At 49.5% G+C, this 24,046-nt stretch overlaps 1 protein-coding gene across 2 annotated transcripts in view; it reads left to right on the forward strand.

Annotated features, from left to right (window-relative positions):
* GATB (glutamyl-tRNA amidotransferase subunit B) overlaps positions 1-24,046 on the forward strand; it is a 102,444-nt gene that overhangs the window by 64,250 nt on the left and 14,148 nt on the right. The window contains exons 7-10 of one of the 2 annotated variants that reach the window (NM_001046343.2): positions 498-582; positions 1,572-1,616; positions 3,855-4,044; positions 18,131-18,264. In NM_001046343.2, coding sequence (NP_001039808.2) covers positions 498-582; positions 1,572-1,616; positions 3,855-4,044; positions 18,131-18,264 — 454 coding nt within the window. The remainder of the gene's footprint in view (positions 1-497; positions 583-1,571; positions 1,617-3,854; positions 4,045-18,130; positions 18,265-24,046) is intronic. The other variant, XM_024977334.2, reaches the window with a different exon arrangement.

Raw genomic sequence — 24,046 nt, forward strand, 5'->3', positions numbered from 1 at the left:
CAGTGGCTCTTCATCATTGGGGGCCATAGATCCCTTTGAATATACAGTGGACGTTCTGGATCATTTCTCCAAAATCTGTGCCTAGGCACACAGCCACATTTGTATATAATCCCAGGAGATACCAGAATCCCCTGAATCCTGCCCATGGGTCCTGGGATAAACACTCTTTGATAAGCAAGGTCCTAGACCTGGAGTCGCTTGTCCTCAGCATTGGCCCTGGCCCTTCTGCCAAGCTGTGTGCTTGTGTTCTGTACTGGGTCACGTTAATTGCTCTAAACCTGGGTTTGCTCAAAAAGTGAGAGAGCAGAGCTTCCTAAAAGACCCTTCCCACCAATGTTATTCTGTGATGGCAGCAAGAAGAAGAAATACAGCATCTATGGAAAGAATAATTATAAACAACTCCCTTGATTATTTTTTGACCTAAAGATTGAAAGAGTTCCAATTATTGCTTAACTGGATAAAGGAATCAAATATGACACTAAACTATTTTTTTTTAGACTATGAAATTCAGAGGCAAATCAATGAACTTGAGAATGGAGGTGAAATTCTGAATGAAACTCGCTCGTTTGATTTCAAGCTTGGGTAAGTTTGCATGACAGCATCTTGAATACAGGTCGGTGGGGCTCCGCAGACCAGCCGTATCACCATGAAGAAGGTACCTAGCTTCTCTGCAGTCTGGTTTCCTCATTAGGAAAACGCCATGCCCCACAGGATGTGATACACCATCCAGGGCTGGTGACAGATTTCACTTGACTGAACAGACTTGGAGTCTTAGATCCTGGCCCCTCCCTGGATTCCAACTTACCTCTTTTGTGCCAAGAATTTTGACTTCCTTAAATTCTGTCAGACCTGCCAGTTTCAGCTTAGAAGTGGAAGAAAGCTTGGAGCTGGCTGTAGAGATGTGTTTATCTGTTCAGATATCTCTGAGTCTTAACTTTCTGATTCTTTGTTCCCCGGTGGCTCAGACAGTAAAGAGTCTGCCTGCAATGCAGGAGACCTGGGTTCAGTCCCTCGGTCAGAAACATGCCCTGGAGTAATGGCACCCCACTCCAGTACTCTTGCCTGGAAAATCCCATGGACGGAGGGGCCTGATGGGCTGCAGTCCATGTGGTTGCTAGGAGTCAGACACGACTGAGCTTTTGACTTCACTTTCACTTTTCACTTTCATGCATTGGAGAAGGAAATGGCAACCCACTCCAGTATTCTTGCCTGGAGAATCCCAGGGACAGGGGAGCCTGGTGGGCTGCCGTCTATGGGGTCGCACAGAGTCGGACATGACTGAAGCGACTTAGCAGCAGCAGCAGCAGGGGAAAGGTTTCAAAATCCTGGAGTTTGAGCTGGTTAAATGTTGGAAACATTGAAGCAGTTTCTTTTTCTTCTTTTGAATTATCATGCTACACATGTGTCTTTCTTTAATATCATTTCTGCCGCATATTCAGGAAAGTGTCTCCCACAGACGGCAGAGGAGCTTGAGTCCCCTGGTTCCCCTGTTGGTAGTGAACCCCTGTCTGCATACACACCAGCCTTTGCTGCAGTGCTTTTTAAAATGTTCTCTCGTTTAACTGTCACAGGTGCACCGTGCCGATGAGAGACAAAGAAGGAAAACAAGACTACAGGTGGTTACTCCTCTTGTCAGAAAACTGTTCTCTGTTTGGCTGGTATTCCAGGCCCACTTACAGACCAACACAGTGACCCTGGGTGGCCTTTAGGAAGCACTTTCTGCTGTCGTCATTGCACAGTGGGAGATCCAGGGTTCCTGGTTTATGTGTGTACTGAGAGGAAGAGTATTTTGATTTGGGAGCCTTGGAGACCTTATTTGACAGGATTCAACGGTTGGAAAACACTTAGGCGCTCACCTCGTCAGAGCTGTCATAACTGAGCTGAGAGGATGGCCGTTGAGGGGGGACCCAGGCTGTTCTCATGCTTACTTTCAGTGACAAATTCAGTAACGCAAGGACTGTAAGAAGGTAGAAAAAAGAGCTGTATATGTTAATGCCAGTTCCCGTCACATCTCAGGTAATACCGTTTAACAAGTTAGACTTACTATGAGATCCAGAAATAAAGCAAATGAGAAGAATAGCTTTGAGGACTTCCCTGGTGGTGTCCAGTGGCTAAGATCTAACCTTCCTGTGCGGGGAGGAGGAAACATCGAAACAGTGATCCCCTGATTGGCGAACCAAGATCCCATGTGCCTCAACAGCCAAAAAACATAAAGCAGAAGCAATATTTTAACAATTTCAATAAAGATTTTTAAAATGTCGCACATTAAAAAAAAAGAAAGGAATAGCTTAGGGTAAATTGAGCCTCTTATCTCTTCCCCTGTTTATCAGACTGCAAAAGTGAAAAGTTTAAGCAACAAAGTGGTAGAGGTTGGCACTTGGCCTTGTGAAGTGCAGAAAGATATGAGAGTAGCCATTGCTGTCGATGAGGAGCAAATGGAGCATCGTGATTTAGGAAGGAAGCAGCTCATAAACCCTAAGAGTGGCCGTCACCTCAAGGACGCCCCTCGTGCATCTGTCTCAGTCACCCTTGCTCTCATTACAGTGACCTCTCTGGGTTCAGTCTGTTCTTCCCAAGAAACTCCTTTGTTTTCCCGTGTGGCCCCCGCTGCGTTGGTGCTGCTCTCTCGCTGAGCATGGCTCTGGCTTTCAGCAGAGTCGGTGGCTTCAGGTTGCTCCCTCAGGTTAATAGATGAGGTTTGGGCAGCCTCCCTTTGCTTTCCTCTTGCCTTCAGAAGTCAGGCTGATTCATAGCACAGATTTGGCATTGAGGTGACGGGTTGCTTGCATTTCTGATGTATCACCTGGGAGCCACCATTTATTCTGCGTAACCCTGCTTCTGCATAAACCCTCTGACAAGTATGGGCAGAGGGAAAGATGTTAGATGCTAGAATAGACAAAAGGGAAGGACACCTTAGTTTGACAAGAGCTGATGCAGTGACGTAGCGTCCGCATTTTTTAATTGACTTTTTTATTGCAGTTTTAGTTTTCCAGCAGAATTGAGTGGAAATTAGAGTTCCCATATACTTCTTGTTGTATGCTATATACCCCCTCCCCGCCCTGACACACACACACACACACGGGTTTCCTCTTATAACGTCTTGTATTAATGTGTAATGTGGTAAATTTGTTACAATTGATGAACCAGTATGACACCTTCCTAGTCACTGAAGTCCATAGTTTACCTTAGGGTTCACCCTCATGTCGTCTGTTCTCTGGGTTGAGCAGACGTGTGATGACGTGTGTGCACAGTTACAGTGTCACACAGGATGGTTTCACTGCCCTGAAACCCTGCTGTGCTCCCCTGTTCATCCCTCCCTCTCCTACCTTCTGCATTTTATTGGGTTGGGCCAAAAGTTCTTTTGGGTTCTTCCATCAGATGTTATGGGAAAACCTGAACAAACTTTTTGGCCAACCCAATATTTCGCAAAGTCCATTTATTTATTCCAGTTCTCAAGAAAGAAGGTTTCCATTTCATAAAAACTGCTAAAAATACTGAAAATCTTAGTGGGTGAAGTCATCTTTCTTCCTAAGAAGTAAGTTGCTCTTATTTGGCTCTTTTTTCCAGTCTGTGTCTTGTTGTGAATATGCACTTATGCCAGGGCGGCATCAGCCCTGTGCCCCACGCCCTTTTCACGCAGTGCTCGTTTATGAGCTCAGAGAGCGCTGGATGTCGTGGTTTTGACCTTACATTTGTCCAAGGACTAGTTCCTGGAAAAGCAGGAGACTTGATGTGGGACTTCAAAAAATATTTGTAGCACAGCATCTGTAGACAGACTTTCACACTGACTGTACGTTTGTCTCTTCCAACTCAACCCGGTACGGAGAGTCAGGCCGTCTCCTCTCTGCACCCAGGTTCATGCCGGAGCCCAACCTGCCCCCGCTGCTGCTCTACGACTCAGGGTCCCTCCCCTCCGGCGCAGACCCGCAGCAGGTGATCAACATCGACCAGCTGCGGGAGCGTCTCCCCGAGCTGCCCCGCGTGACCCGCCAGAGGCTCGTGCAACAGTACGGGATGCTGCCCGAGCACAGCTGCGTCCTGCTGGTAGGTCCTCTCCAGAGGCTGCGGTCGGCCCACTGGGCGGGTGGGGGGCTCCGGGTGGAGTGCGACAGCTGCAGTGTGCCCAGAATCAGGCGCGCTCACCTTCCTCACCAGCCTCGAGGGTGGATACGCCTCTGAAGACCCACGAGGTGGGCTCCTCTCAGTCATTTCTTGTGTGTGGACTTGCAGAGCTGCTCACAGCAGCCATGGAGGCTTCTTGAGGACAGTCCGGATGTTCCAGATAGCTGTTCACTTGTCTCTGTGCAGGACAAAAGGAAATCAGTATATAGGCTTTCTGGATGTCTGGCGGTGTTGAACCGTGCCAGGGTCTGGCAGGAAGTTGGGTTCTCACAAAGCAGACAGTTGTTTTACCTACTGTAGAAGAAACGTTTATTCCACACGAAATGCTGCAAACTCTGACTAAACGCCTCGGTCCTTGGAGGATACCTCTGAAGGGGCCATTAAGAACCTGACACTGTGGAGATGTGCTCAGGGATTTTCCATCCTGTCTAGGGCTGCAGGGCTCTGCGGTTCCGTGGGTCATGGCCACATTAAAGCGGCCCGGTACCTGTGAGAGTGGCGTGGCATCACAGTTGTCTTCTGCTTGTCTGTCAGGGAGGCTGTGCGGAGTTTCTCCACGGCGTCTCTCAGGGACAGGCTGTCTGCTGCACTCATCGCGTGGAGCACAGGATCTCTGGGAAGTCTGGGCTGTGCATTGTGATTGAGCGGTAGCTGCAGGGATGTTAGGATATTCATATTTGTGTGTGTATTTATACACTTAAGTGACAGAACCCTGCCATTTCTGGTATGTGGTAGACGAGCAAATGCTTATTGAATGAATGAGTCTCTGTTTTATCATCCCTAAATCAGCTCATTTGAAAAGAATCAGAGAGTATAGGAAACTCAGTTTTGTCAGATCGACCTGGAGAAAACACATGTGTGCCAAGAGTCTTAGGTCAGTAGGCGTGTGTATGAGACTCACAGGCAGCCTTGTTCACCGCGTCAGACACGGTAGGTTCTTCTCTCACACTGCAGCCAGGCGGCTTGCCGCCTCCCATGGACTGCTGCTGTATCTTGCCCACACCTCTGTGGCGACTGTGTCGGTGTATTCTAATTCTTTATTACTTGGTGTGTTTTGTTCCAGCAAGGACTGTCTCATCCGCTCGCCATGTTACTCGGTGCCGGTCAGCACTGCTGAACGCCAGGCCTGTGTGTGAACCAGCGAGCCGCTTGCTCAGAACACCTTTTAACCTGAAACTTCTTAGAATTCACACACTGTTCCCAAGTTGATTTAACAAACCCAAATTTTAGTCTCACACATCTTCCCCACCATCTTGAATTTCCAGCCCACTTGAAATCAACTTCAGACTGAACGCTGAATGCTAAATTCTAGTCCTGCGTTTTGTAATGTATTTGCCAAATTCTGTAAGGATGAGAGAGGGCACAAACGGAGGCCTCTCAGCCCAGAGATAGTGTTCACCTCCAGCAAGTTCTCTGAAGCAGACACATGTTCACATCTATGTCCCAGGCTCCACTTCTGTGTCCTTCAAGCGCCTCAGCCGCAGAGGCCTTGGAGAAATGTTTGCGGAGGGTGGCAAGTGAGTGAGTTTCTGGTTTTTTCATAGTTTAAGGCCCTGTTTTGTTGTTGTTTGTTGTTATTAAGTCACTAAGTCGTGTCCAGCTCTTTGTGACCACATGGGCAGCATGCTAGGCTCCTTTGTCCTCCACTGTCTCCCAGAGTTTGCGCAGATTCATGGCCACTGAGTTGGTGATCCTATCTGACCATTTCATCCTCTGCCACCCTCTTCTCCTTTTGCCTGAGTCTTTCCCGTCATCAGGGGCTTTTCCACTGAGTTGGCTCCTGGCTTCAGTCATGTCTGACTCTTTGTGACCCCATGGACTGCAGCACACCAGGCCTCCCTGTCCATCACCAACTCTTAGAGCTTACTTAAACTCATGTCCATTGAGTCTGTGATACCATCCAACCATCTCATCCTCTGTGGTCCCCTTCTCCTCCCACCTTTGATGTTTTCCAGCATCAGGGTCTTTTCTAGTGAGTCAGTTCTTCACATCAGGTGGTCAAATTATTGGAGCTTCAGCATCAGTCCTTCCAATGAATATTCAGGACTGATTTCCTTTAGGATGGACTGGTTTGATCTCCTTGACTCTCAAGAGTCTTCTCCAGCACCACAGTTCAAAAGCATCAGTTTTTTGGTGCTCAGCCTTCTTTATCTCACATCCACACATGACTACTGGAAAAACCATAGCTTTGACTATATTGACCTTTGTCGGCAAAGTGATGTCTCTGCTTTTTAATACCCTGTTTTGGTTTATGATACCTTTCCTTCCAAGGAGCAAGTGTCTTTTAATTTCATGGCTGCAGTCACTGTCCACAATGATTTTTGGAGCCCACGAAAATAAAATCTGTCACTGCCTCTACGTTTTCCCCTTCTATTTGCCATGAAGTGATGGGACCAGATGCTATGATCTTAGTTTTTTGAATGTTGAGTTTCACATCAGCTTTTTCACTCTCCTCTTTCACCCTCATCAAGAGGCTCTTTAGTTCCTCTTCATTTTCTGTCATTAGAGTGAGCTTCCAGATGTATAAGCCCTGATTATAGAAACTTATTTTTGTCTATTCACTTCAGCACTTTTATTAGCATCTCTATGCAGCAGGTACTGAGACGGGGACAGAGACACTTGTTTGATTTGTTTTCTTTGCTTTCCAAGAACATGTACATCTGACACCTGAGCTGACAGCCCCAGAGCAGATTGCAGCAGATAGATGTATGATGCAGGCCAGGAGCCCAGAGGAGGCAGTGATAACCTTGATGGGACAAGTGGGGAACACTCTCAAGGAGGTGCTGGCTTTTAAGCCAGTTTTATAAGAGCTTTATTTATTTATTTTTTGATATATTAAAACTGTGCTTATTTTTGTAGCTTGCAGATAATGTATTAGGTGATTCATTTTGCAGTGTGTGGTTTTTTTTTTAATGGCTAATACTTGAAATTTTCAAGACAAATGAGAAGAGAACTAGTAATACGGAAGGAGGATGATTCAGATGATTTCTTTTCCTGAAATCAGGCACCCTGAGCTCCTGATGACTTAGTAATCATTGGAAGCCGAGTTACTCATAACGTACCCGAAAGCGGTATGTTCATGTTTTTTTCCTGACTTCCTCAGAAACACAACAGATTGCCGAGAAGGGCAGATGCACCAATCTAATGAACCATCTTTCAATTTAGAGAGTGCCTGGGAGTATTCATTAAGTCAGTAGTGTGGTGGAGGTGCGCTCTGCAGAGCTCGGACTCCACGCTCCTGCCTTTGGGTCACTGATTAAATTAAACATTAAGCGTACAGTCCTTACTGGTAACGCAATCCGTTACCCATGAATGGTAAAAAAAAAAAAAGAAAAACAGCTTCAGAGCTTAACTGTTATCTTTAATTTTTTTTAATTGAAGTAGAGTTGATATACAATGTCATTTAAGTTACATAGGTACAATATAGCGATTGACGGCTTCTCAAGGGTGTATTCCGTCTGTCGTTGCTGTAACAGTGGCTGTCCTCCCTGTGTTATACAGCTCTGCCCTTGTGGCTGTACTGTGTGGTGAGCACTGAATTGTGTGGTAATAATTTCTCCCTGGCATTTACAAAACTCTAATATAGTCTGTCTTAGCATCCACCACAAAGTCTGGCGCACGGTAGGCATCGGCGAACAGATGGACAGATGAGTGGATGAATGGGATTCTGTCACAGTACTCACGAAGCCCTGGGGAAAGCAGTGTTCCTGATAAAGCGTCCCTGTTTCCCAAAGTCAGGTGTATAAAGCACCCTTTTGACAGCCCAACAAATCAGGGTGGTACCTGTGTTGCCGAGCTTGGCGGGGAGAAGCCTGGGGTTTCCGCCTCAGTCAGGCCACGCGCCGTGACCGTGTCCCTGCCTCCTAAAGAACTTGTTTCTTCAGGACCTTGGAATCAAGCGTGCATTCTCATGTCACCTCTTAAGCCCACCTGATAATGCCCTCCCACCATAGCCTGTGTGAGTGTTTCTTCCTCATGAAGTGTATCATGTCGCATCTGGAGCTTCAGCCTAGTGAGCTCCCCTTTTTTTCCTCTCTGTGTCAGACTCCCAGATTTCTGACCTCATTTGTCAGGAGTAAGGAATGGACGTGTGGAGGGTGAGGTCGAGTCATTAGGATTCTAGGGGAATGAGAGGTCCTAGTAGCATAGCGAGTCCTTCTCTGAGTCAGTGTGTCCAGGAGTAACTGTGAGAACGGTCATATATGCAGGTGCGGTTTTTTTAGCAGATGATAAAAGGTGATTTCTGTGGGGATGTCTCTTCCTAAACCCTGCTTTGCTGAACAGGGAATCCAGATGAGTTGTCATTGGCCCCATAGGCGGCTCAGGGTCAGTCGAGGCCGATAGCTAACAGCAGGTTCTGTGGCTCACAGTGGACCACTTTCTAATCCAGTCCGTCCTCCCAGCACCCCCTGCGGTGGTGCCGTCCGTCTCCCCGTTTTTCTGGTGAGGAAGCGCCACCTCTGAGGTTGAGAGTGAGCCACTGAGTGACTCCGTCAGGCCTGAGGGGAGCTGACTCCAGGGCCCAGGCGCTCCGCTTCTGAGCTCCTGCCTGCTTGGACAGAAGTGGGCCCCAAGGCCCGCTGAGAGTCCTGTTTCAAGCTCATTGCTGTTTTGAGTCACGGAATAGAGAAAACAGTTGTTTACTTGTGTGGGTATTAGTACTTTATCCAGCCCCACTGAGGCTTCATGAAACAAAGTCATAGAATGTCAGGCCATTTAAACCTTTTTCCCACCCCTCTCGGTTTTTAAGATGCCAGCCTGCCCTATAAATAAACATAAGTGCTGTCTGCTAAATTTAGTGAAAATCAGGCAACTCCAGTGGAAAGCAGAAATTTTGTTCATTTTCCAAGTAGAAAGAAAAGCAATGTAAGCTCTCCCACAGTTCTGTTTATTTTGTTTCTTAGACTTTGTGCCTTAGCTACTTGTCCCAATCTGACGGAACATTTGAGAAGGGCCTCCACCTAGTGTATGGGGTTTGTGGGACAGTTTTGCCTGATGCAGTTGGTGAGAACGCATCTGAGCTCTCTGGTAGCAGATTTCGGTGTCCTCTGCTGTGAGAGATTTCAGTGGAGGAATGAGCCTAGCAGCCCCAGTTCAGCGTCTCCTGAGAGCCTGCTGTACTCACCACAGTGCCCTGTGTGTGCGCTCAGCCATGTCCCGACTCTTTGCGACCCCGTAGACTGTAGCCCGCCAGACTTCTCTGCCCATGGGATTTTCCCAGCAAGAATACTGGAGTGGGTTGCCATTTCCTCCTCCAGTAACCTGCTGTTTTCAGATGTAAGAGTTTCATCTTTTCTGTGTTATGTTTAACTCTCTTGAGTAGCCCTACAGGAAAGATTAACACACTGAGACAGATGCTTTTTCTTTTTTAATATAGTTGATTTACAATGTTCTGCTCACTTCTGTACAGCAAAGTGACTGTCACTTTGACAAAGTTGTACACATGTATACCTTCTTTTTCATATTCTTTTCCATTAAGATTTATCCCAGGACATTGACTCTAGCACCCTGTGCTGTTCCTTCAGCAGGGCCTTGTCGTCCGTCCGTTCTGTGTGTGATAGTTGTCGTCTGCTGACCCAGACGCCCAGTCCATCCCTCCCCAGCTCCCTCCTCCCCTTCGGCAACCACATGTCAAGACAGACACTCTTGACTCCAGATCTCACCTCTGATGGTTGCGGGCCAGGGGGGCACTGAGAAGGTTCCTGAAGCTGTTCCTTCCCCAAAGGAAAGAGGAGGGGAATGGGACACTCGGCCCCAAAGATGGCAGGCACAGTAGTGCCTTCACCGAGCCTAAATACCTGCCTGCAGCCAAGCAGACAACCAGGAACATGCTGCTCCCAGGGAAAGGGCAGCAGACAGCTGCTGACACATCCAGAGCCTCACAGGGCAGAGCTTTGGGGACAGCCTACTCGAGGCCCAGCGAGACTGTAGGGAGATACAACTGTGACCCTCCAAGTCAGTGACTTCTGCCGCCTCGAGTCTGTCTGTCTGTGTGCAGTCTCAAGATGCGTGGTTTATTTGAACAACTTCCTTGCCCAGCCAGTTAGTCCCCATTTAAAGCCATAGTCTTTTGTTTTTGGTGTCATGGGAAAGGGTAAGTGTCTCCAAGAACAGAGAGACAGGAGATATCATGACGAAGGCTGGTTGTCAGATGGATTGTTTTCTGAGTTTTGCTCGGGGTCTCCTGTTAGCTTGAAATGGCCTGGTTTTCTGTCTGGATGAATTGCCTATAAAATAATTTCCCATGACAAATATCTGTATATCCCATAGGTAATACTACTTTAAAGCTAATAACTAAAGAGCATCTGCAACCTTATTGACTAGTTTTAGACCGCCCAGACTTAGAAGACTCACCGTCGGACCACAGCTGAAGGAAAATCCATTTGGTCAACATTGTCGCTCGGCATTTTTGAGCTCCATGCAATTTTCAGAATTGATTTTATTCTTCATTTTATGAAATCACATCCAGTGCTTGCCAACTTAAGGGTGCTTTCACACTCTGTGCACAGAAAAAATAACCAATATTTTGTTCCGGTCAAGTCGAATCAAAAGACACGTCTTCCAACTTGACTCCTGCAAAACCCACAGTTATTTCATTTATTTCAAGTGCAGGCACCAAGGGGCTTTCAGAGGTGGGATCCACCAGGCGCGGAGCCATCTGAGCACCCGGCTTGGGGACTGTCAGGGGCTCTGTCCCCAAGCCCATCCTGAAGCCTCATGTCCTGTCTGGGCTGGTTTCCTTTCTGGGACAGTTAACAGAAGACTGCTGTTGAGTTACACAGGTTTCCTCCATGTCACGAGCATTTTGGCAGTACTGACTTTAGGCCCACTGAAGGTTGATTATCATCGGAATTGATTTCTTGACAACATCCTTTTTGCGCCCCATTCTCCCAGTATTTGATTATGCTTGTCTGCTGTCAGCTTTTATTACCTGAGTTATTTGATTTTGATTGTCCAAGGGAGAGTCCGGTTCCCCAGTTGGTTTCCCTCCGCGTCCCTCCCAGAATGAGTGCGTCACAAACAATGGAACTTCACAGCCGACTGTCCGTGGGTGAGAGGAGTCCAACTCAGATGTGTGCACTTCCTGGCTTTGCTACAAACAGAGCACAGGTGAAATTGTTGGGACCAGGGTTTTATTCAGATTTTAAGGGTCCTCAAGCCCTCTGGGAATGTGATCCAGAGGTGGAAATTGTGGAGACCACAATAGGACTATAGACCGCCCCAACCCCTGAAAGCATGTAGTCTCCGAGTCATACCAGAGGGCACACCCTCGGTGTTTGGGGTCACTTTCAGAGCTGCAGATGCCCATGTTCTTGAAAGTGGTAGTGGTGGTTCAGGATTCCGGCTCCCTCCCTCCTCTCAGTGGAGAGCGATGCTCCTATGCCAGCTCCACACCACCCATTAGCCACCTTTTGATTTTCACCACTGACGACTCCTCTGAATGAGTCCTTTTTTTTTTCCTCACCCCCTGAAGGATATCCACAGCCACTGCTTGTTTCCATGAGAAGCAGGGGGAGGCCCCATTCACATCTAGACTCGGGCCCTTCCCCACTGCACATTCCTGTCCTCCCTGGGGCTGTGCCTTGTGCTTTTTTCCCGGGAACCACCACTGTCTTGGGGCATGCTCGCCTGCTGTCCGTCTTGTCCCAGAACTAGCACTGATGTGCTTTTCAGGGCCATTTTTCACTAAGTTGTTGGGTCTGTGTTCTGTTTTTCTCACTTTGGAAGAGCGACTGGACTCGCAGGAATGATGGGGAAGCACAGAGTTCATGTGCAGATTCAGGACCATCTTCTCCGTAGGAACACCCCTCTGCTCAGTGACACGCAAGAGCCCAGCCCGGTGAGAGCTGCTGTCATTTAGTCGCAGATTGGGGTCCCCAGGCTGTCAGCCACTCCCACCACAGCTTTATGACCCGCCCAGTTCAGTTCAGTCACTCAGTCATGTCCAACTCTTTGCAACCCTCCCCGTCCATCACTAACTCCCAGAGCTTGCTCAAACTCATGTCCATTGAGTCAGTGATGCTATCCAGCCATCTCATCCTCTGTTGTCCCCTTCTCTTCCTGCCTTCAGTCTTTGCCAGCATCAGGGTCTTTTCCAATGAGTCAGTTCTTCACATCAGGAGGCCAGAGTATTGGCGCTTCAGCTTCAGCATCAGTCCTTCCAGTGAACACCCAGGACTGGTCTCCTTTAAGATGGACTGGTTGAATCTCCTTGCAGTCCAAGGGACTCTCAAGAGTCTTCTCCAACACCACAGTTTAGAAGCATCAATTCTTCAGCGCTCAGTTTTCTTCACAGTCCAACTCTCACATCCATACATGACTACTGGAAAAGCCATAGCTTTGACTAGACGGACTTTTGTTGACAAAGGAATGTCTCTGTTTTTTAATATGCTGTCTAGGTTGGTCATAGCTTTTCTTCCAAGGAGTAAGCATCTTTTAATTTCATGGCTGCAGTCACCATCTGCAGTGATTTTGGAGCCAAAGGAAATAAAGTCTCTCACTGTTTCCACTGTTTCTCCATCTATTTGCCATGAAGTGATGGGACTGGATGCCATGATCTTCATTTTTTGAATGTTGAGTTTTAAGCCAACTTTTTCACTCTCCTCTTTGACTTTCATCAAGAAGCTCTTTAGTTCTTCACTTTCTGCCATAAGGGTGGTGTCAACTGCATATCCAAGGTTATTGATGTTTCTCCCGGCAGTCTTGATTCTAGCTTGCACTTCATCCAGCCTGGCGTTTCGCATTATGTACCCTGCATATAAGTTATAAGCAGGGTGACAATATACAACTTTGATGTACTCCTTTCCCAGTTTGGAACCTATCTGTTATTCCATGTCTGGTTCTAACTGTTGCTTCTTGATCTGCATATAGATTTCTCAGGAGGCAGGTCAGATGGTTTGGTATTCCCATCTCTTTCAGAATTTTCCACAGTTTGTTTTGATCTACACACTCAAAGGCTTTGGCAATAGTCAATAAAGCAGAAGTAAATGTTTTTCTTGAATTCTTTTGCTTTTTTTGATGATCCAGTGGATGTTGGCAATTTGATCTCTGGTTCCTCTGCCTTTTCTAAATCCAGCTTGAACATCTGCAATTTCATGGTTTGTGTATTGTTGAAGCCTGGCTTGGAGAATTTTGAGCATTACTTTACTAGCATGTGAGATGAGTGCAATTGTGCGGTGGTTTGAACTTTCTTTGGCATTGCCCTTCTTTGGGATTGGAATGAAAATTGACCATTTTCAGTTCTGTGGCCACTGCTGAGTTTTCCAAATTTGCTGGCGTATTGAGTGCAGCACTTTAACAGCATCATAGTTTGGTCTCAGGTCAAACAACAGGGAGGGAACCCAGCCCCGCCCATCGACATAAAATTGGATTAAAGATTTACTGAGCATGGCCCCACCCATCAGAAAAAGACCCACTTTCCCCCACAGTCAGTCTCTCCCATCAGGAAGCTTCCATAAGCCTCTTATTCCTCTCCTTCAGAGGGCTAACAGAGTGAAAACCACAATCACAGAAAACTAATCAAACTGATCACATGGACCACAGCCTTGTCTAACTCAGTGAAACTATGAGCCACGCCATGTGGGCCACCCGACAGACGGATCATGGTGGAGACTTCTGACCGAATGTGGTCCACTGGAGAAGGGAACGGCAAACCACTTCAGTATTCCTGCCTTGAGAACCCCATGAATAGTATGAAAAGGCAAAAGTACATGACACTGAAAGATGAACTCCCCAGGTCCGTAGGTGCCCAGTATGCTGCTGGAGATCAGTGGAGAAATAACTCCAGAAAGAATGAAGAGATGGAGTCAAAGAGAAAACAGCACCCAGTTGTAGATGTGACTGGTGATGGAAGCAAGGTCCGATACTGTAAAGAGCAATATCGCATAGGAACCTGGAATGTTAGGTCCATGAATCAAGGCAAATTGGAAGTGGTCAAACAGGAGATGGCAAGAGTGAATGTTGACATTTTAGGAATCAGAGAACTAAAATGGACGGGAGTGGGCGAATTTAACTCAGATGACCATTATATCTACTTCTGTGGGCAAGAATCCCTTAGAAGAAATGGAGTAGCCATCATAGTCAACAAAAGAGTCTGAAATGCCCTGCCTGCCCAGCTAGGTATAAACTTGTGCCTTGGTCACCCACATCGAAGTAGTTAGAATGCAGGGAAATAGGAGGTGCTCGTCACCAAAACTCTGTGAGTGACCACGGGGTTTGTTTTGTAGCTTCGGATGCTGCTGAAGCAGGCAGCGTCCATGAGAGCATGCTCCCTACTTCTCTGGGGAAGGGGTGGAGGCACGCCAGTCATCTTCCCAGCTGCGGAAGCCCTGAATAGGAAGGGGGTGCCCCTGTTGTCCCCCCAGTCTGGGAACCAGCGTGTGTCAGACCCAGCGGAGAGCACTGCGGGGCTTAGACGGCCTTGGCAACAGCAGCACTCGAACCTGCCATTTTCTCCTCCTGGTTTCTAAGCTGTTTGCTAAGGGCCTTTGCGACATTTTTACTATGCTAAGAACCTTTGAACAGCTGGCGACTCTCAAATGGAATAATGAAAATGATAGGGAAACATGTTCTTTGGATGGGCAATTTGCTGTGTGTCGTACCCAGCCCTAGTGGGTGCTCGGCTTCAGTCCCCAGGAAGACGGGGTGTGAGTGTCGTCTAGGAGCAGCGTCAGAACCTGGGGGATGAGTACAGAGCCCCAGGCCTGCTGTTTTCTTGTGTCGGTGTTGGGGTGGGATGAGTTAGTGTAGAGAAGGGTCCTGTAATAGTTCCAGTGGGGACTATTTTGAGCATCATTGGCAGCCACGGCAGCCCCCGCGCGTGGCTGGCCATGGAGCAGGCATTCAGGCAGTGAGGCCGGCTTCGGGCACTCCCTGCCACGCAACCAGCTGCTCCACGGCGCGTGCTCTGTGTCCTGTCTCTTCCCCGCCTCTGCCACCAGCCAGCCATCTCTCTCGGGTTGCGTTCCCCTTCTAAATATAGTCCAGCCTCATCCTGCCCCGTCATCAGGTGCCCAGGGTGTGTGACTGAGGACAGGAAGGGCAGTTGCAAAATCAGCCTTCATCCTGTTCTAATAGGATAGACTCCTGGCATCTTGTCATCTCTGAAGGTAGACTGAAAAGTTGGCTTTCGGGCACCTTGCAAGGGTGGATGGGGTCCCTTCCCAAAGCAGCAGAGAAGGCGAGGTGACCCCACTGCCTTGCCGCATCCCAGCAGTGACCAGCAGACAGATTACCTGGCAGTGGAGGGTTCCCGTCTGTGACGGAGAGGCTGGCTTGGCACTGGCTCTGGATAGAATGGAATGCTTTGGGAAATTTGATTAAAATGTGGAAAAGATGCTTCTCAGTCGCAAAGCTGTAGAGAGCGCCTGGCATGACACAAAAGCCAGGACCAGTCGTCTCTGCCACCTGGGCTTTCTCTGAAGGAAGTTCCAGCTGCAGGCAGCCGGCAGGCTTGATGCCCTGTGCAGCTGGGTTTCAGCTCCATCTGATGTGGGGTAGGTGATTCGTGCTGGCTTGTTGCCTTTGAGAAGGATGTTAAGGGGCCCCTAATGCACTGGCCTTTCTGCTTTGCTCTTAATATGATTTTCATGTCAAGGAATTACTGGTCTGCTGTTTTCCTGCAAAAACCAGATGGCTTCATGGCTGCATTCACAGGGACTTCTGAGATCGGTGCCAAGCTTATTAGCATCTGCCAGTCTCACAGAAAAACAAGGCCTTACCTAGAATGCTGTGTGCCTTTTTTTTCCCCCCCGAAAAGAGGGCTTCTGCCGTAAAGAGCGCAAGTGGGCAGCCCACGTGTGACTTTGCATGCACCCGTCACTCTGGCGGCGGCAGCTCAACCTCTACAGCCCCGCCACCCACAGCTCACCCTGCCACGGTTGCAGCCTTTCCCATTGCCTGCAGATCGTGAACTGAACCCACACATCCCCAGTGAAGCCCTGCTCCAGCTCCGAGACACTGCTTCACAGCACTGACAGGAAAAGACAAACAGAAATCTGAGTTGCCGTGTTATCCAGCCAATAAAAAACCACCCAAGGGTAGAGGAATAGATACTCATCACGTCCCAGCAACTCAGCCAGGCCTGTGAGTTCAAGTGCAATATTTCTGGGTGGGTTTAGAAAAAACCTTTCCTTGGCAAAGCAGAGTCCTCCTCCTGACAGCTCTTTTCACCAGCGGGCCAGCCTGTCGGAGTTAGAACAAAGGGAATCCTGCTTGTCTGATTGGGGCCAGATAGCGGTTTCCTCCCTCCCCAGTGGTCTGTGTGCCGTTGTGGAAGTTTGAATACTTTTCCATAAGTTAAGCAGAACTTTTCTCTTCACGCTGTCTGGATTTGCCTTCATCTGTAGTCAAACTTTGGCTGCCAGGGTGGCCTTTGCCCTGGTTTAGCATGAGCAGAATAATAGCAGTGGCTTGAAAAGAGATTCAGGAGATGATTATGGGATCATTCAGTAGGCTTGTCACCAGAGAATGCATCTGTTATGAAGGGCACGTAGTGGTGTGTGTGGTTTTTTTTTTATGGATTTTCTATTTTAGCCACTGTGTGCCTGAGTGTATATTATAGCAGCTACAATAGCAGAACATTGAGAGTACTTTTGCTAGTGTGTCTTGCTTCTTCCCAGCATTGTATTTTTCTAGAACGTTCTTTTGATTAATGAAGGCTGTCTGAAAGGGACAAGGGTGAAAGCCTTACCTGCCATATAAAGTTAAAAAAGGATATTTCAAAAGTGTGGTTTGATTTGAATTTCAGCAGGTAGGGGAAACTTGCTACTTCAATTGTGTTTCCTCTGCATTTGGAAACTTCAGTCTCCCAGATGTGTGTAGAAGATGTTTTTATTTTCCTTATTGAAAAATAAGAGGTAGGCTTAGCCGGATTTCCCGGTTCTGCCAGACCCATCGGGGCGGATAGTTAGCCGTAGTGTACAACTCGATGAGTGACTCGGGGGCTCATCTTAGGCATCACTGTAGCAATTCCATGGCACTTCCCCTGGTGGCCCTGCGGCTGAGACTCCGGGCTCCCAGTGCAGGGGGCCTGGGTTCGCTCACTAGCTGGGGAGCTGGACCCCACATGCTGCAGCAGAGAGCCCTCGTGCCACAGCTAAGACCTAGCAGCCAAGGAAATAAACTGTAGCACTTCCAATATTTAAAGGTGAGCGTGGCATGAGAAAGGATGAACATTCGTGTGTGGTTTTTGTTTATTTTTAATACAAGGCAGCGGGAGACGTTGACTCATCCACTGATGCTGACTAGGCGGCTGCCGTGATCTGGCACTGACATAGCTCTGGTCACAGAGAGAGAGGGTGGCGTGGCCCTTGGCTCGCAGAACTGGTGGTTCCGAGTGGGAGGGGCCTCTGCCAACACATGTCCGTGATGAGCCAAGCCGCGGTCATTTTCCTGGAGCACGGTGAGAGCTGGGGTCAGCCAGGCCTGGCCCGGCCAGTCGCATGGTCTAAGTGGGTCACATGCCCATGTCCTTTCTCAGTTCGAGAACATGTTGAAAATCACTTCTGTCACTTCTGCTGGAGAGGATACGCAGAGGAATGCAGTTACAATCCACTTTTGACTTTTCAGAAGTAGAATATCCTTTCTGTTCCTTTTCGGTCTGCTTCTTTTCTTACCTTCTTATTCCAGCAGTTGCTAGGACTTTCGAGAGGAGACGGGCCTGGAAAGAGGACAGTAAACTCTGGCTGGACATACTGCTCCAGGATGAAGGCTGTGGCGCACGCGGCCGACACGGCGAGGGCAGCAGGTCTGGGGCAGTGGATTTCGCTGCCGTGGACCGCAGAGCCTAGGCGTCCTTTGCCGGTGCTGGGTAAAGGCAGGGTGGCAGCCGTAGGAGCAGCACCCTTGCTGTCTGCTTAAAGCGCTTTGTCAGAATTCTCTGCTGACACCTCTGTGTTTGGGAAGTACCAGGAGACGTCTCAGAAGCGGCAGAGGGTGGCAGTTTCAGAATGCTGATCTTCCATTTGGGGGAGGTTTTATATCATTTTATTTTTTTCTTCCTTGACAGAATGAAGTTGGCCTACTGGAGTTCTTCCAAAATGTGATCAAAGAAACTAGGGCAGAGCCCAAAAAAGTGACTAGTTGGGTCCTCAACACTTTTCTGGGCTTCTTAAAGCAACAGAACCTTGCCGTCAGTGAGAGGTGAGTGGGGCCTGGGGAGGGCATTTTCTTTTGTCATGATCTCTGTGTCCAGAAGCAGCTGATAGAGTTCAGGGCCGGGGTTCTGTCCTTCCCCGCCCCCCATGCCCTGACCTGCTGACGAGACACAGACCTTCCATGTGAATGTCAGGGCTGTCCGCCTTCACCTGCACATCTGAAAGCTTGTTGGTGTGTTCGGGTCTCTGACCACCCACCCTGGCCTGTGTGCTGTGCTGGGCTGGGGGCCTGAGATGAAAACAATGAAGAGTTGGTCTCGACTGTAAGAAAGCAGTCGGCTCAGTGTGATCCTGCTGCACCACAGCTGTGCCCAGCCACCCGTGAATACACAAAAAGGGACCAAGCCCAGGGCATCACCCTCAGGAGTGGGAACGAGGCTCCCTCAGAGGCCAGGCCCTGGGGAAGCAGTGGGAGTGGCCAAGAGGAAGGGGCAGGACACCCCCTGAGAAGGGGGAGGGACAGCTGAGCTGGCCCGAGTTGGGGGTGACTGGGGCCAGACCCCACGCCCAGCAGTCAGGGTGCCCGGGCGTGGGGGCCAGCGTGCATAGACGGCTCAACGGGGTCCCCGGTGCAGCACCTTGGGGAAGGCCGTGCACAGTCTGGAATAAGTGGATCGTGGACGTGGAGCATGTAGATGGAACTGGAAGCCGCTGGAGCAGAGGAAAGCTGTCAGGGAGGACACGGCCTGACCATGGCCGCGGAAGTGGCCTGAGACGGCCTGGACTTTACCCGTGGAGTGTGGGCAGGCGAGAAGGGGAGAACCAGGAGCACGGGTGTCAGAGGAGGAAAGAAAAGGGTCGACAGGGAGAGAAGGAGCAGTGCGGGGACTCATCAGGGACACACAGGTGGGTGGCAGGGACCCAGCAGGACCCCGGAGGGAAGCAGAGTCCATCTGGGTGGGTGTCATTGCCGAGGGAGCACCCACAGCCGTGGGTTGCGGGAGCGGAGGAGGGGAGACAGGTGTGTACTGATACACGAGTCAGAACAGTTGTACGTTCAGAGACGTTGCCCCATGCGCATTCAGCCTCTGGCTTGCAGTGTGTGTGCGCAGCACCAGCGAGGCCACGTGGCCCCATGCCAGCTGTGACCTCGGTGAGTCGCCCTCAGTGTCTCCCAGGGTTCTGGAGAGGAGGAGGCGCGGTGCCCACAAGCCCTCAGCATTGGCTTCCTTCGCTTGTCATGCTGCCGTGTCAAATACCAACCCCCTCAAGTACCAAACCGGGCATGAGAGCCAGCAGCTTTGGGGACCACGGGGAGCATAGCCAAGAGGAACGGAGGGCGGAAAACGGCAGGAAACGCCAGCTGGCTGTGTGGTTGGGGCTCAGCCAGCGCACGGAGGGGTGCAAGGTCACGGGAGCTGAGCCGCGAAGTGCCAGCTGTGGAGAGAGGAGCAGGGCCCAGCCCTGGGGGAGCTCTGTGTCCTGGGGAGGATGGCCTTGCACAGCAGTGCCGTAGTTCAAGGCGGATGGGGTGCTTCCTGCTTAGAAGCACAAGCAAAGTGGTGGGAGCAGAGAGGGTGAGACCACGTTCGCCCAAGAGGCTCCAGGAAGCTGTGCTCTGAGCTGTTGGAGGAGATCTAACTCTTAGCCTTGAATAAGGCATTCTGTGTTGTTGGCTGACTACTAGTGTTCCTGAGTCTCAGTCTCGGCAGAGCCCTTAGCTACTTTCTGGTTCGGCTCCTTCACGTTTAGTGGAGAAGGAAACCCAGGCCCCAAGAAGTAACGTGCACCGATGCTCAGCCCGTCCCCTGACTTTCAGATCAGTTTCTTTATATGTTGATATGGGAAATGAGGGGTTTGCTAACAACCATTGCAGGAGCTGAGGTTGATAAAAACCTGTTGAGGGAACCTGGAGCCCCAGGTATTTATCCAAACAATTTGGAAGCATTACAGACTTAAGAACCCCAAGGGATCCTAACTCTAAATAAAAGCATATTTGGTTGTTCCAAAGTCAAGTAAGGATGAAGCGAAGCAAGCTCTGTCTTGCGGTTTAGGTAGAACAGGAGCTTGGAGCAGACGTTAACCAGTGAGCAACCTCAACAGCTGGACTAGCGTTTCCAAAGCCTGGAAGAGCAATAGCTGCCAAGCTGGCAACGGTCTCATGATGATGCCAGGCAAGGGACACCAGAGATCGTGCTGGCTGGAACTCATTTTGCAAAAGAGCATTCATTTTTAAAGACCTCTCAGAAGACTGGTGTTTAAAGGATCCAACCAGAAAAGTATTAGTCACTTAGTCATGTCTGACTCTTTGTAAGCCCATGGACTGTAACCCACCAGGCTTCTCTATCTATGGGATTTTTCAGGCAAGAATATGGAGTGGATAGCCATTCCCTTCTCCAGGGGATCTTCCCAACCCAGGGGTGGAAACCAGGTCTCCCGCATTACAGGCAGATTGTTTACCATCTGAGCCACCAGGGAAGCCCGAAAAGAAAGTGAAAGTTGCTCCGTCATGTCTAACACTTTGCGACCCCATAGACTGTAGCCCACCAGGCTCCTTTGTCCATGGAATTCTCCAGGCAGGAAGACTGGAGTGGGTTGCCATGCCCTTCTCCAAGATATCTTCCCAACCCAAGAATAGAAGCATGGCCTCCTGCATTGCAGGCAGATTCCTTACTGTCTGAGCCACCAGAGAAGTGCTTGTTGAACTTGGCCCTTACGTTATTTTGAGTATATAGCTCTGTTGGATGATAACTCCATTAATACCAGGTTTGATTTAGTTACGAAGGTGGACGTTACTGGTCCCCTGATGCAGCATTCCCTGGTAGGATGAGGCCAGTGTAACTCTCCAGTTGTTCACTCCAGCTGAGGCCCTGAACCTGCAGGTCAGCTGCAGGCAGCAGCCCCCGAGACCCTGGGAAACCAGCGAAGGCTTTAGAGCCGAGGAGGGACTGACGCCGGCGGGAGGGTTAGTCCCACAGTGTGATGTGCGGGGCCACGTCCAAGAAGGGGATGCAGGAGGCGGGAGCCTGTCTGTGTACAGCCTGTGAGCTGAGGATGCTTGCCATCTCTCACAGAAACCAAACCAGAAGCGTATGTGACAGAGACCCGGGTGTCCCACAGAGCCTTAAATATTTGGTCCCCGGCTCTTTCTGGAAGAAGTTTCCTGAGCCCTGGCTTAGATGTGTTGTGTGGGGAGACGGGACCCCTGAGAGGTAGCTGACCATGTTGGCAGGAGACCATTGCCCTGAAAGCAGCGGCCACCCTGGAGACAGACATGCTCTCCTCCTTTGCCAGACTCAGGTGAAGGCAGAGGATGCAGAAATGAGCCCTGGCCACTCCTCGCTGGAGAATGGAGGCCCCAGGAGAAGGGGCTTTCCCAGGACTTGACGGTGTCCAGGGGCAGGGTGCAGCAGTGCGGAGAAGCTGTTGTGTTTGGTAACAGGTGAGGGGAGGTGACTTTTTAAGAAGGATAGAGTCAGCATCCAGATGACATGTGCTCAGGAGGCAGACAGTAACCGCTGATACTCTGTATTGGTAAGAAATAAGGTAAGAAGCCAGGCAGAGCGCGTGACGGCAAGATGACTTGGAGGCGTTTAAGATAGAGAAGATCTGAGCGCTCGTGAAGGCGTGGGAGCAAAGCCGCAGGAGACAGGAGCCTGGCATCCGAGGAGGATTTGTCGGAGCGCCAAGTGACAGGGTCAGGAGCATGGGCTTGAGGGGCTGTTAGGTGGAAGAGGAGGCAGAGGGCACCCTAGAAGATTCCGGGCCTTCCATCAGCTGGGGGCCTGATGATGTGGGAGGTTGGGGTGCGTGCTGAGAAGGAGCATAGAAAGGAGACTCTAGAACAGACACTCAGCTGGGGGCACCCCAGGCAGGGTGCTGGGAATCAGCGAGATGAGCAGGACTGCTGAGCAGTGCCTGGGGGTCCAGACCTCCCTGTCTTCCTCCACGAGCCTCTGTGTCTCACAGGCTTGGGCCTGAAATGAGCCTGTGGATAGCGATGGGCAGTGCATTTCACAGGAGCCACGGTGGCTGTGGCTGTGTTGGGGTGTCTGCCTCCAGGATCCATGCTACAGATGGAGTTGTGATCCCGGAAGAGATCTAAGGGACCAGGTGAATTTGGAAGGCTCAAGATGCCTCTCCCCTCCACCTCGTAGGTGGGCTGGGCTGGGGGTGGGAGACTGGCACACACGGCTTCTGTCTTTCACGTTAGAGTTACCTTCAGCGGAGACGCACTCGTGGCCCAGAAACCAGCACGCTCTGACAGCAGCCACTCAGTAGCGTGTGCTTCTGCCGTTATGTTCCAAGTCCGATGGCTTATTTATGTAACTGAGGAGGGGGCCTTTGAGGATTAGGGGGACAGGTCCCAATCTTCGCCATCGTCTTTCTGGAGGTTAGCCCTGGCACAGCTGGAATGAATTGACACAGTGTCCCAGCCCTCCTTGTCGGGGAAGGAGTCCCAAGACACAGACACTGTTGACCTACTGTGGGTATAAAAGGGTGACTGAGAAATCCCAAGTCAGTGGAGATATTTTATTGTGAATTAAGGTCATTGGATGAAAGGCGAAGTATTTTAAGTTATGCTTGTTCTATTTCTGTCCTCCGCCATCCCCACATCCTTTATCACCAGCTCACGTGGGAATGGGCACCCTTTCTGTTGAAGGCTTGAGAAATCTAGTTCAGCCTCAGTGCTTATTATGGTCTACACAATAATTGGCCTTTATGTCGACTAGGATGGTGGAACATCCAAGAAACCCGAATTTTTAAAGCAACCTGATTCTTTCTTACTTGTCAGTAAGGGTGGGAGGTTAGAGAAGAGGTAACTGTTGCTCTCCCAGCCCTCTCCCTCTCATCCCGCTGAGATCTGCTTAGGGGGTTACAGCTGCTCCCGGTACCAGACTCCCTCCAAGCCCCACATCTGCTAGGAGTTTTCTCTTCTCCTTTCTTTGGAATAAGCGGACACTGGCAGAACAGTGGGGGTCTCCGTGTCTAGTGTCAACGATGCTGTGGGGTCTCATTGTACCTGAGCTGGACCTGGTGAACTTGTGCTCGGTTGGCCTGGAGTCCCAGGAAATATCCAAGAGCATAACAAAGAAATTAACATCGAGTGATGGGAGCTGAGACTTAGACAGAAGGTGTTATCGAGTCTCTCTCAGCACTCGAGAAGCTTTTGTTTATGCACTCACCGTAATGTGCTATTTATAAGGCATTTCAGTCTATTTAAAACTGGTGCCCTTGTGACCTCAGACAAACAGCGTTTCATTAGCCTAGTTGCTGTGTGTGTTTAAACGTAGCAAGACCATGTATTTTAAAATAGTCTGTAATTCAATATTTCCACTAACCGAGGCACTCACCTCCCCCCACCTCTAAATATGAATTGATGACACTTTACATGTCCAGTTGGCCTTTTACATCATGGGCTCCTTGGAAATAAGTCACTTCCTGGAAGTGTAGATATAATGACTTCTGGACCCTGGTGTGTCCAGAAAGCTCTTGAGGGCCTGCAGGAGCAGTGTGTGTGGGTGCCTATGCGGACGCCGGATGGTGTCGCTGGCAGTCACTGCACCCCGAAAGGAAAACTCTTACAGTGAAAAAAGAATTTATATTTGCACAAAAAGACTCCAAAAACCAGCTTTGTTAGCTGTTTTGTTTGAAGTAATTTTTTAGGCTGATCTTTCTGTCGAAAATATTTAATTACTGTTTTTTTTTCTTTTTTGTCTTCTCACCATGGTTCGTGAATTTTGCAGCCACCTCCTTTTCTTGACTAATTAAACTGAGCAGTTGTCTGTTGCTACAACTTCTGCCAAACAGCGGTTACTGTTGGGTAG

The sequence above is a fragment of the Bos taurus genome, chromosome 17 (genome assembly GCF_002263795.3).
Source record: "Bos taurus isolate L1 Dominette 01449 registration number 42190680 breed Hereford chromosome 17, ARS-UCD2.0, whole genome shotgun sequence".
Taxonomy (NCBI): Eukaryota; Metazoa; Chordata; class Mammalia; order Artiodactyla; family Bovidae; genus Bos; species Bos taurus.